We start from the raw sequence: 12,898 nt of genomic DNA on the forward strand, positions 1-12,898 counted from the left end.
GGGCTTAAGACCCATCTAGTATAACATGGCATCGAGCTTTAAACAGGGAACATCAACGGTTTCAAAACACGCAACGAAAATGGAGCAGGAATCGATAAAAAGTCGAAACTCTCCTCCAAGTAGCGCACTTCGTCTTGTGCATTTTGTGACAGTTGTATGCATGTTTGCATTCCTCGTTTTTCTTTTCGTCTCGTTCCGATTGCAGAACAAGCGGATCGATGACCTCGAAAACGAGCTGTTGGAACTGAAGTCAAACCAAGCGCAATCCGAGGACTTGGACGCGAAGAAACCGCTTTCGAGACAAAAGAGGCAAACAAATTCGATATCATTGCCAGACCTAAACAAGAAAGTTACTTCCTTGGATAGCAGGTAAGTCTGACACATTAGTGAGGTTTTGCTGAAAATCTAAAGTGGATTCAGTTTCCCATTGCCTCAAATTGAATGTGTAGTCTTTTTTAAACAAGGTTCAAAAAGGGAAGGATTGATTCGGATGAATGAGATAGCCGAGTTCTTCACAATTTCATATTGTCAATATGAACACTTAAAAACAAGACCAGGGGCTTGAAAATTGAGTTTAAAAGCACTCAACAGAAAGTGAAGTGTATCGAACACAACAACGGAAATTCCATAACCTCTAAATTAAGCTCTGTTATTTTTAAAAGAAAAAACAATCTGTGAACGCACGTAAAACTTGCAATTTCGAAGCTAAAAGGCTAAAACCTCAGTATCATGTACCAATATGTTTCTTCTTTACGCTTTATTATGATCACACTATATTTAATTTAATAAATCGATCGAACGATCTGCGAATTCATCTCGACCTTTTGAGAAAAGAATAAACCGAGTTTGTAGGCCCTTTGGCCCCCAGAACAAACATTGGATATACATTGGGTACAAGGGCGTGATGAGATAAGCAAAGGCGGTCTCGGAATAGAACAAGAGGAATGAACAAGGATGAGAGAGTGCAACGTGCAATAATAATAATAATAATAGAAAACACGAGAACAAGGGAAAGTGAGATATTCCATCCATCACAAATCATGCGGCCCGCGTGTTCTTGCGAGGCAACAGCGTATCCGCGTATGGGCATATGCGGGAGATAATTTCTTTTTTCATCCTCTTAAGCTCGACTTTCCTCTAAGACATTGCTGGTAATAGTCTTTTACTAAGGAATATAGTATAGCGATAACAAGGTGTGAGCTCTGGTCTTTACCAAAAGAGTATGAAGTTAAGAAAGGTAACATCTTGGCCCTATTCCCATCGTAATCTCTCTTAAGGTAATTCCTTAGTATTGCATTGCGCATCCTTACTGCGCACGATTTTTGCGTCATTAGCGAGCGCACATGAGTACGTGCACGTACAAAGCGTAAGAGATTTCCCTCAAACTAAGCCTTATAGCGAAATAAATGCTCCTTTTCTCTCAAACGAGCACGGTGACCCCCGATTTTTTTTTCAGGTATTTGCTAAGAACAGTCTAATGAAAAACATATTTGAAGAACAAAAAAAGTTTGATAGTAGAGCCTGAGTTTTTTGGAAAACAGTTCCGTACTGGGTTTATTTTGGCCAAGGCGAGGACTTCAAGCTAACCACGGAACTGTCCCAAAGAGTGCACTATTCCCACAACCAGGCAATCAAAACGGCGTAAAGGAAGCAATACTGCTTATGTGAATAAAACAAGCTTTATTTTCAGAATAAAATTTGTGTCTTTCAAGTAACCAAGACTTAATTCTGTATGAAGGTGATTCGAATTTTTAACGCGCAACCAGTAAAAATACCCCATTTTAAGAGCCTGCTGACGCGTAAACAAGCACGGTGACCCCATTTTTTTATTGCATTTTTTAAATGTTCATATCATGAATGTTATTTATGCCAAGTTTCCAAAAAAGTTTGATAGTAGAACAATTTCAAGGGAATTACCTTAAGTTAATTTTTAGATCTCCTGCGAGATCCGGTATTCCCACGAGGGTTGACTGATAGTCAATCATACATCCCCATTTTTACCAATGTTGACAGCTGAGCGAATTCCCACGCAATGATTGGTAAAAATGGGGACATATGATTGGCTATCAGTTAACCCTCGTTCGAATACCGGATCTGGCAGGAGATCTACAAATAACTTAAGGGGGTTTTAAGATGGGAATAGGGCCAATATGAGGGATTACCTCTCTTACCTACATACTCTCTTGTCTTCACTTAACGTTTCCAAATAAGATGCATTTTGAACTGCTCCTAGTCCCTTCTTTAGTTTTTTTTATTTTCATTATTACTTGGGTATTCCTTTTTGTAGTTCTCATCTTAATTTTTTTTTTTTCAAGAATTACTGATCTCTCGAACGAAATCGCCAAAAAGACAACACTTCGGGGTAAGTAAACTTACGGTCCTTAGAAAAAACATCAGCATTTCATAATTTAGAACGAATGGTAGGTGAATGAATAAAATTTGAATTTTATATTCTGTGGGATTGCGACAGTTATTGAAGCGACGTGAAAAACTCTATGCATAAAAATAATAGTTTATTAAAAATGAAATAGGATCTCTTTGTCAGTATCGAAGAGCCTCATGCTAAAGCTGACACAGAGGACTGATACAAACCAAGATTGTGTGAAGCCGGTTACCATGGTTAGGCTATCTACCAAGGACAGACAACGAAAGATCTGTTAAAGTCCTTTTGTAGAGTTATTTGGAGGAAGTAATTGTTCTGCTGGACATCCCTTGTTACGTTACAAGGAGAGTTGTGCCAATGTTCTTAAAATGGCATTCCAAGGCTCCCAATAGGTCAGAATGAAGACAGCTAATTCTCAATTTAAGAGTAATGAAGTATAGGAAAGCGGAAGGAAAAGGGAGAGACAAGCACTGAATCCTATGCTGTGGCGCTGAAACGTTGACTGACTTGCAATTGATTCTTTTAACGGGATTGGCCCTGATGCCGTCTTCTGTTGTTGTATTTTAACCCTTGTCTGGTGAGGGCTTGATGATGATGATGATGTTAAGAAGAAATGGAAGTGCAAGGTAACAATACCAGTTCCACGCCACCTTGGTTGAAGTTGAAGCCAAGGTGACGCTAGCCTCGATCGCCCGCGTAAACGTTGCATTCATTTGCGCTTGATTTGCGTTTGGATTTGGGTTGCAACTTTCAACCAGGTTTGACCAGCAAATGACAATGGTCACGCAGGTCCCCTCTTTGCAAGTGCATCTTGCATTTTGATATATTTTCTTTGCTGCTCTCTTCCTGACAACGAAGTGTTAAGACCTCAATTGTGGTGAGCTGCAGGACGCGAGTGGCGATCAAGCTGTATTTAATTCCTACTGAATAGCTGGTACATATTTCACGCGCCAAACAGCTTGGAGTCATCGCACGAGCTGATTACAATAACGGCGAAATTACATTTTTAGATAACGTTCTCTAAGCTTTAATTCGAAGAGGAAGTGATTATAACTAATGAAGCATCTCGAACAAATGCAAAGAAAGCTGAATTTTTCTTCAAAGTCCCCTTTTAAAGTTAACCGCAAAATTTGAAAATCACTACTCCCTATTCACCTTGTATTTCATATTCTTTGATTGCACTCACGTGATAAGACGGCCATGTTGGTGTCAAAACAATAGAAAAATGTAGCGCAAGTTTTGCATAATAATAGAGTCAAATTCTCGAAAGACTTTTTCGCTATTGTTCTTTCCACCAACATGGCCGCCGTGACGTCAGCTGCAGTCGGAAGACCTTAGACAGCAATGACCAGAACCAGGTTGCTGACCAGCGGTTATCGTTAAAATAATGGTTTGCTGGGGGTGCTCAGTCTCGCGGGCTCAGAAAACCTGGTTCTGGTCATTGTTATTTAAGGTTTTTCGGTGCGTGCAATCAGAGAATTGGAAGGTCCAAAATGACCTCTCGTCAGTTTTTCTTGGAACGGGATGATTTGCTCATAATCTACACATAACAAACGTAATGATTCAAACAAAATATGATCATTTGCATTTTCTCTCCAGGTCGTGACGGAAGAGATGGAGTACCAGGGCCCCCCGGACCTGCAGGTAAGAAGTGGTTGCATGCATTCAGGTCTTGAGTTCCGTTTTTTAATTGAGCCAACTAGATGGTTTGAATGATACTGCTTGAGGCCACGCATTTTGACGGCTTTTTTTATTGCAAAAACAGTTTCGAATAGTATACGAGTTACCATCTTCCATCCCCAGGGTTATGAAAAAAACGACGTTTGCATAAGCGGAAAATCGTTCATTTCAGAGTTATCCAATTGAAAATGTATTTTTCGCTGGTATGCGATTCATTCACCACATCAGCTCCTTTTGTTCGTTCACCAGCAACTGTACATTACGTCGTTGTCATTTGTGTCTTTAGAGATTGGTTGCAAACCATCTACAGGTTAATCAAGTGTTCTCGATATTCAAAGGAAACCTCTCCTCTCAGCTAACGGAAAAGGGAAAGCACACAGTCATATTCTATTATGTCCTCCTTAGGGATTTTTGCAGTGCAAATCAGTTTGACGGTGACGGCGAATGAAGACCGTGGACGAAACTGTCAGATTATCGTTAGTTTGGAAAATCTAGGATTTTACCAGCTTATTAAGTTGACTGTACGGGTATTAAGAGCGGTCCATGCAGGCTTTCAATGAAGGATTTACCATGTGAGTTGCTGTTTCAGCTGTAGGAGGATGTTGTCTGTGATAAAAGGAAGGAAAGAGAAACGACACACCTTGCTCTTCATTGCTCAACGTAATCACTTGAATTATGCTATCATGGCCAAGACAAGGTGTAGTCGTATTTCTCACGACTTTTTTCAATTCGTAGGAAGAGATGGAAGAGATGGCAGGCAAGGACCCCAGGGGCTGAGAGGAATTATCGGAACTAAAGGTACTTAGGTGTAAGAATGGAATGAAATGTCAGTCAGTCATCGTCCGGTAAATGTAAACTCTCTGTTATTTTTATCAGGTGAGGCTGGCCACAAGGAAATTCCTGGACTCCAGGGTCCTCCAGGGGCTCGAGGACCGAGGGGACCACAAGGGCCGCGTCTGGCGGGTGTTAGTTACAACCGATGGGGACGAACAAGCTGCTCAGGAAACGCTACTGTTGTTTACACTGGTAAGGAGATTTTCGTTGTAAAGTGATAGACAATCAAAAGACAAAGAAAGGGGACTGATACTTCACGTAAAACTCGTTTTCAGGGATGCTATCCGCCCGCCAATTTTTTGACGGAGATAAGTCCTTGGTCCGAGACTGACCTACAACAAAATCTAAACAAATTTCTTCACCTTCTTCCGGTCAAAAGAGTTCAAAGTATTCATGACATGCTCGTACTGGTGTACCCTCTATTGAGCAGATCTGCCCCTCAATACATTTGCGATCTTTTACTTGAACGCAACTCTTGAGTTAATCTACCGGGGAAACGCAAACTTATTATACCTAGTGTTGATACCACTGGTTTGGCCCCCATGCACTCCTTCCGTTATTATGCAAGTAAGTTATGGAATTCATTGCCAGATAATGTGCGTACATCGCCATCTCTTTTTGCCTTTAAGACTGGTTTGAGAACTGTAGAATTTGACAAACAATGCTGTTCCTTGTTTGATTAATGCTAGTCTCGAAAACTCTCCTTTAAGGGGGAAGACTCTTAACTACAAAGCTGTTCCTATGTAAAACTTTACCCGTCATATCTTTGATGTCTGAATATCAAAGAACAATCCCTTTGGACACAGATGTTCTATAGAAGGTCTCTTGTACTTTCTCGAACGACAGCCATATTTGGCAAGTCACGTGACCACGGCAGAAAAAGCGCTAAAACTCAAATTATTAACTTTTTACAATAATGAATACAATACCAATGTTCGGAGAGCATTGTTTGGCACGTCTTGACGTAAGGATTTGTTGAAATTGTGCTTATGACGAAAATTACCCTGCTTTGAAGGGAGTTTTTAACACACTTTGTTTGATTGCGTTTGTGTTGAGAGATAAAAGGGAAAATCGATGCGTGGGATTATAGAGAATGTTTCGATCTTTCCTCTTCGCCCAAAAAACATCACCGAAGAAGTTGCTCCATCGAGTTTTAGGCTTTTTTCGTTCTTTTTGACCGTTTGGGACTGGTAACTATCAGCGCATGCGTCGTAATCTAAATTTCCGCCATCTTTTTTGCGTTCCGCTGGACAAGAGCAACGACGGCTACGGGGACGAGATTGCGATGAAATGTTCGGACAGAGTTTGGACATTGCCTTTGTGGAAAACTCACACTAAAAGGAGCTGCATATGCAGGATATCGACTTAAGGAAAGATTATTAACACGAAAACGACGTTGGGAGAACACTGTGTTTTTGAGCACAGTAGGTTTTTAAGTTCGTTTCTTTTTCAGGTTTTTCGGGAACTCAGTCTGTTCATGAGTCTAATATTAATAACCTTATTAAAATATAATTTGGCAGACAAAATTACGATCAGTCAGCTTGTAGCTTGGCCCAGAAACCTCAAGAAAACGAAACGTTGTTGCAACAGACAAAGTTTTTTCACAATTTTATTTTGTTTACAAGATTTATATTTCCCGCCATTTTGGCGGCAGTCCGACCGGCGACCCGCATTGTGCGGATTACCGCTGGAGTTTATGTTTGCAGTCGGCAATGTAAGCGTCCTTAGCAACAGGTTTGTAGTTAAGAGTCTCCCCCCTTAACTGGGCATTTCATGTTACGATGTTTGTATATATATTTTATATTATTGCTATCATCTTATTACGTGAAATACAATTATAATTTATTAACTAAGTATATTATTCGTAGTTTTATCATGTTACTCCCTTAACTTATTTTCGTCGAAGCAAAATAGTCATTGTATTGTATTGTATTGTATTGTATCATTGGCGACGCCTACCTATTTTAATGTGCCAAGCAGAGCATTACTGGCTGCCTGAAATAAAACAATTTCTTTTGTTCCGGTGGTTAGACCCTCTGAACAGCAAAACTAATATTCGTAATACGGTGAAATGACCGAATTTAAGTTCTTGTGGAGAACGTTAGCAAATGAGAAGTCTCTCAAATTTAACGCTAGGCGGTTTTATTATTGGGAAAATGGAACATTTTGTCAAATTTAAAGAGTTACAAGAGTCGAAAAGAGACGATATAACAGCGAAATCTGTTCTATATATTGTTGCCGCTTCCGTTGCCTCGTTAGCATAAGATGAATCTCATACCGAAAAGTAAGCACTGACTTATGAAAATGCATTGTATAATTTGCGGCCAACTGACCGAGTAATCTTTGGGCAATTTTGTTCGATTCAGTTTTAAAATTTCAAAAATTGGCAAAGAAATTATGGGTTCATTAGCGCCTTTGGCACTCAATAGTTTCTCACTTTTTCTTGATTATCAAACCGTGAAGGGATCAAGATCGTGGACGAAGCTTAGTTTATCAAATTCTTTTACCTTTTGAAATCAAATTGTTTATAGTAATTAAACTAAAATGCATTTTAAATACAAACTGAGAACATGTAAACAATGACGGCAGTAAATATTCCCCTTTTGCTTAGATCCTGATCTTAGATTGGTTACTGAACCCTTGACTGATCTTAGTGTAATAATTAACGAGATCTCCTTGATGTAAACAGGGTTCATGGGCAGCGGCTTCTACACTCAAATCGGAGGAGGTTCCAATTACCTGTGTCTTCCTGACAATCCAGTTTTTGACGAGATTAGCCCTGGTTGGCAGGGCACAGCGGCCATATACGGAACAGAGTACGAAACAGGAAGCTTTCCAAGACTCAGCCACCTCCAAGATCACCAAGCACCTTGCGCCGTCTGTTACGTCAGCGCACGTGCTTCTCAGGTGATGATCCCAGCTACCAACAACTGCCCATCTGGTTGGACCAAAGAGTACACTGGATACCTGATGACTTCCCATTACGCTCACGCCCACGAAAGTGAATTTGTTTGTATCGATAAAGATGCCGAGACTGTACCAGGGAGCCACACAGACACAAACGGTGCTCTGTTGTACGTGGTGCAATCGACTTGCGGTACCTTACCCTGCAAACCGTACACCCAAGGTCATGAACTTACTTGTGTTGTATGCAGCAAATAGAGTTACGACATGATCGCTTACTTGCCTTATTTTAAGCGACATCTTTATAATTAAAGGGGTACCGTCACACCATTAACAACTTATTCTTTTAAAACAAAAAAAGAAAATCATACAGTTTTGTCACTGAGGAAAATCATCTTTGTCACTGAAAGTTTTTTTATCGTCTGCAGCTCAAATGAAGACGATGGAAGCGGATAAACCCTTTTCTTCCTAAAATAAATAATTTAAGATTTTACTCCGTCTAATTAATTATAACAACAGATGATTGGAGGCCAGTTCATGGATGCAAGCGTTAAAACATGACAAAAACTTGGCATTTTGACCTACAACATTGTATAACAACGATGACTTTTCCACTTTTAATTAAGACTCTTTAAGTGTGATCTCAGACGTTTTTCGACATTGTTTTGAAAGTTCTTTTTATCAGTAAAGACTTGAATTTTGATGTATACTTATCGGTCGCTAAGTGGCTTTCACGTTACATTGATTTATCGCCTCCATGTGTCAGTGTACGAAAATAAAAGATCTTTTACAATGGTCAGCTTTCGTTTTACAATTAATGTTAGCCATGTTTACCATTAAAATGTGAGGCAAAAGCAATGAAATCCAGCGAAGATCCTCAAAGAGGGATGGGCCCAGGAGAAACAGTCAGATGGAAGGGAGAATTTGGTTGGTTTGCCCCAAGGCATTACCTCTAAACCCCAAATTTTCGATAATAATATTGGAAAAAAAATGGTCTAACCATTTACCTTTCACAAGGAATTTTAGAAATTTTGCTTAAATATTGATTCGTTTCCTACGGAACAGCATAACTAAGGATCGAAATCCGCCAATCAATTAGTTATCGAAAACACCAATACCCTCGCCCGCGATCCTATATACAGAAACATCCTTTGTGGCATCTGCAAGTGAGAACCCGTTTGCAAGTTTAGACCTAAAAAAGCAGGTCAACTTTTTGACCGGCACGGTTCCAATATGCGTACGGACTCATGAAAACACCCGAACCGTGCAAGGTTTCGCACAGTTAGCGCGGTTAAGGCCTGGAATCCACTTATGTTTTTTGGTTGCTGAGCAAAAATGTTGTAAGGTTGCAATTTGTTATAATACATTTCGCTCTTTTTAAAAACAAATTTGACACAAAGAAATTAACAAAAGCACGATACAGATATGAGGAGACGAGCGATATCTGTCGGGCATCGCTATTTTAGCCGGATTGGCTGGGCTACTGCGGTACATGTTTCAGCAAATGGCCATTGTATCCGATCTTTATCGATGGAGGCAACGAACACATTTCGATTTCTTGGTGAGCATGTAGAGCTTACAAAACAACCGGCCTTGGAAAAGTCAGGGACCAGGGTCCCGTTTCTCGAAAGACCCGAAAAGCCATTTGTGAAACTCAGTGCCATCTGCTTGTTTTGGAGCTGATCTTTTGTTTACGAGATAACAAGAACTGAGAATAACTCTGAAGTTTAACGCCTTAAATCCTCTCGTTTCTTGAGATACAGAGGGAATTGTGACACCCGAAAATGGCCCGAAAAGGTTCGGGAGTTTCTAAAAACGGACTCCATATAAATACCAGAAAGGCATGTTTGATTTGCCGCGTACAAACCGCGTAAGCACTTAACTACAACATGATTGGCTAAAAGCATTACCTTAAGGTGATTCCCTTGAAAATGACGTACTATCCATATTTTTTTCAAGCTTGGCACAATTGATACTCATACACCGGACATTAAAAAAAATGCAATGAAAAGATGAGGTCACCGTGCTTGTTTTCACGTTGTATGCCCTTTATGCTAAGTGTTTTACCGAATTACGCGAGAAGCGTTCGAAACTAGATCAACCGGAAAAATTGTTGTCATGTAGCCAAAGCTACTGAGTATTACTGAATTTGTTTGTTTGTCCGGGCTATAATCTTTAAGTAAAGGGATTTGAAATTGCTCAATCTTGCAAAGAAATGTAAGCAAATTGGACCGCTGTAGTCATCACTTTGCACTCAGTGTCGGGCTCCGAATGCAGTTTCACGTCATTTAAATGTAAATACTACAACTTCTACTATCCAACTGTTTTTCTTCTTAAAATATGTTTTCCGTGTACCTATTACGAGTAAATAAAACCATTAAAAATGGGGGTTCACTGCGCTCGTTTCTTCGCAACACTATGATAACGCATGGCAAAGGGGCAATTTCGGCTTCAAAATGATCATTTTCCGCGAAAGGACTGGGGCGAGTTCCAAAACAACACCTTCTTAACCGACAAGAGTTATCATGATTGCTCTTAAAAGCTCTTGAACAGCAAAAGCGGCCTTTATTGCCTCTCTTCGGATGGCCGGGATGAAATGTTATGCGCAGTGTGAGATGCGCGGTGCAAAACAAGGGAATCTCCTTAGCAGAGATGTAACAAATGCTGCGACTGGTCTCAAAATTTGCACCGATCCATGTAAACACCATTGCGATCTGTAATAGAATTTGCACTGTTCCATGTAAACGGGCGGTCCAGGTACAAAATTCGTCCGTGCAAAAGTTTGTCCGGACCCGTGTAAACGTCGCCTGAACCTCATCCGACGCTTGAAAGAACCTGTCTCTAATTACAGCCTGTAACACAAAGCGAAGAGAAACATTCTCTGTATAGTCCATTTGCATGATGACGTCACGCGCGCTGTGCGTTATGGTTTTAGTAGTAAAGACCGCGAGAGTTTAAAAAAATGGCGGCAACTGATGCGAAAAGTCATGAAAACAAGGACATTCAAGGCCACTCAAAGTCCGAAAATTTCAAGAAGAAAATTGTTTTGACTGAGGACGATGTCCCAGGGGCATCGTTCAAAAATAAGGATCCTCAAATCTTTCATAATGAACAACTTAAACGTTGGTTTAAGTGTCGAGGTGCTAGTGTGGGTGGAAGTCGAAGAGAATTACTTGCAAGGTTTGTAGTTCTGTCAGTATTTTTCTGTCAGTATTTTAAGAATTAAAGCGATTTTCTTAGGCTCCAGCTGTGTCTTTGACTTTAATAGAATAAAGGATTATCAGGTATCTGGCCAGGACAAGAAAATCGTCGATCCAGATGGAGGGATACATCTTCGTAGACTTCGACTTGAGCGCGAGCTTCGATCACAACAAACCAGCGATAATCTTCCCAAGAGAGTTACATGGCCCAGCGATGGTTGGACATTATCCTTGGAACAAATGCCTCCGTATCAGCATTGTTATTTGTTTGCTCATTTAGCCGGAGAAATGGAAAGTAACTCGAAGAAAGTTTGCCGAGGTGCTTTCAAAAGCAAGCGTGAAGGCTACGCTCTATATAAAGCCGGACATGTGCAAAAGGTAAAGTTCAACCACACGACAGATGAACATTTCTGTCTTTTTGAAAGCCGCGTAAAGGCCTCCATGACTAAAAACAAACTATACAGGACAAGAGTATCACTAAGTAAGCAAACGGCTCAGGTGAAGTCTGGGGCATGTAACTGATTTTATACCAGTCAGAAAGAACCTTTTCAGGTATATTTACTCTTAGTCGTGCCATGGTCAAAAAAAGTTCATCAATCGGAAGAAGAGTGCGTTTTTTACCTCGCTTTTCCAAGCTGTCTAGTTGAAGGTTCGAGTTGTTTGAACCCCAGTAGTTCAGTCTTGAACAGGCGTTCACACCCCCATCAAGAAAATTATAGAGAGCCTTAAACTGTGAATAGTTTTCCATTCCAGTATAATACTGCATATCGTCATCCAAAGACTTGAATTTTTCCAGTCCAAATCTTAATTCGAATTCTAATTTAGAATTCCGCGATTCAAGTGCTGCAACTTGTTGTCTGAGTTCAATAATCTTGTCTTCAAGAGAGGGTTCATTGTTACAGTGATTGGTACTATCGATTTGATTCTCCTCCGGACACATCGGCTCATTTTCCTTAGTCTCTTCTTGTATTTCCTCTTCTTTGTGGCGAACAAGTAGTCTTCTTGGTGTTTTTATCACTTTAGGGTGAGACTTTTGTAGAGGAAATACAGTTGGCACATTGTTTTGGTAGGTTTTGGAGCCCCCTTCGAAGTGAGCACTGCACACACGATGACCCGTAGTTGGACGAAAATCTTTCCTGGAAATGTTATGAAGCCATTGCCTTCTTAAATTTTGGTCACCTGGGAAATTATAAAATGAAAACTTCCCTTTATGTTTCTTCGAATTGTTGTAGCAGCCCGGAACACAGCAAGTAAATCCTCCAGCCTCGCTACTTCCAGACGCCATTTTTAAAACTCTCTTTACTACTAAAACCATAATGCACAGCGCGCGTTACGTCATCATGCAAACGCACTATTAAAGCAATTTTCCGAGCCAAAATCGGCAAATGAGTCAGGATTCGTAGATATGCTCAAGGAGGTTCCCGCCAAAAGTGTAGGTCGATGCAGCTTTGTTTTCAAAGAATGAATGAACTGACTGCATGCACAGTAATTTTTTTTTCTTCGTGCTTTGATTTCAGTAGAATTACTTTATATGAACTGCAAGAGTATGCATAATATGGGCAACAAGAGAGGTGATTTGGTTTGGTACTCTTGTCGGAGGATTGGGAAACCGACAGAAGAAAGTGTGCCGTAAAAGGAATGAAGCTGTGTTTTCAAAATGATAAAGTGCACCGAAGAAAGCTCTTCATTCTAAAGAGAAGAATGTACTCCAAGTTTTGGATATATAGTCAGTAACAAGAGAACATTAGGAGTAGTCCAGGTAAGCTAAAAAATATTGCTTTTGGTGAATAATCCTTCGTTGCCTTGCCATACTTTCCGGTTTTGTTTTTGGTAAAGGCTTTTTCTGTAACCAATGTAAAAGTATACACTTTTTTTATGAGAACCTCTTTTATAAAAA

At 40.2% G+C, this 12,898-nt stretch overlaps 2 protein-coding genes across 3 annotated transcripts; one reads left to right on the top strand and one right to left on the bottom strand.

Annotated features, from left to right (window-relative positions):
• LOC137982508 (short-chain collagen C4-like) lies at positions 1-8,595 on the top strand. Of its 2 annotated transcripts, XM_068829602.1 has the most exons (7): positions 2-298; positions 329-369; positions 2,316-2,362; positions 3,983-4,027; positions 4,799-4,861; positions 4,940-5,089; positions 7,587-8,207. In XM_068829602.1, exons 1-7 carry the CDS (start codon positions 26-28, stop codon positions 8,057-8,059), a joined length of 1,092 nt encoding a protein of 363 aa, XP_068685703.1. In that variant the 5' UTR covers positions 2-25; the 3' UTR covers positions 8,060-8,207. The 2 variants fall into 2 exon arrangements, with proteins under 2 accessions (XP_068685702.1, XP_068685703.1); XM_068829601.1 differs by having other exon boundaries at positions 1-369; positions 7,587-8,595.
• Positions 8,596-11,446: 2,851 nt separating this feature from the next.
• On the bottom strand, positions 11,447-12,286 carry LOC137981825 (THAP domain-containing protein 1-like). Its single transcript, XM_068828870.1, has one exon. The coding sequence runs from the start codon at positions 12,284-12,286 to the stop codon at positions 11,447-11,449; it is 840 nt and encodes a 279-aa protein (XP_068684971.1).
• Positions 12,287-12,898: the final 612 nt, after the last annotated feature.

The sequence above is a fragment of the Montipora foliosa genome, chromosome 13, assembly GCF_036669935.1.
Source record: "Montipora foliosa isolate CH-2021 chromosome 13, ASM3666993v2, whole genome shotgun sequence".
Taxonomy (NCBI): Eukaryota; Metazoa; Cnidaria; class Anthozoa; order Scleractinia; family Acroporidae; genus Montipora; species Montipora foliosa.

Coding starts and splice junctions, on each gene's coding strand:
- LOC137982508 (XM_068829601.1), top strand. CDS start 26: ATGGCATCGAGCTTTAAACAGGGAACATCAACGGTTTCAAAACACGCA. Junction 4,028..4,798: donor AGGGCCCCCCGGACCTGCAG/GTAAGAAGTGGT, acceptor TTCAATTCGTAG/GAAGAGATGGAAGAGATGGC. Junction 4,862..4,939: donor AGGAATTATCGGAACTAAAG/GTACTTAGGTGT, acceptor TATTTTTATCAG/GTGAGGCTGGCCACAAGGAA.
- LOC137981825 (XM_068828870.1), bottom strand. CDS start 12,286: ATGGCGTCTGGAAGTAGCGAGGCTGGAGGATTTACTTGCTGTGTTCCG.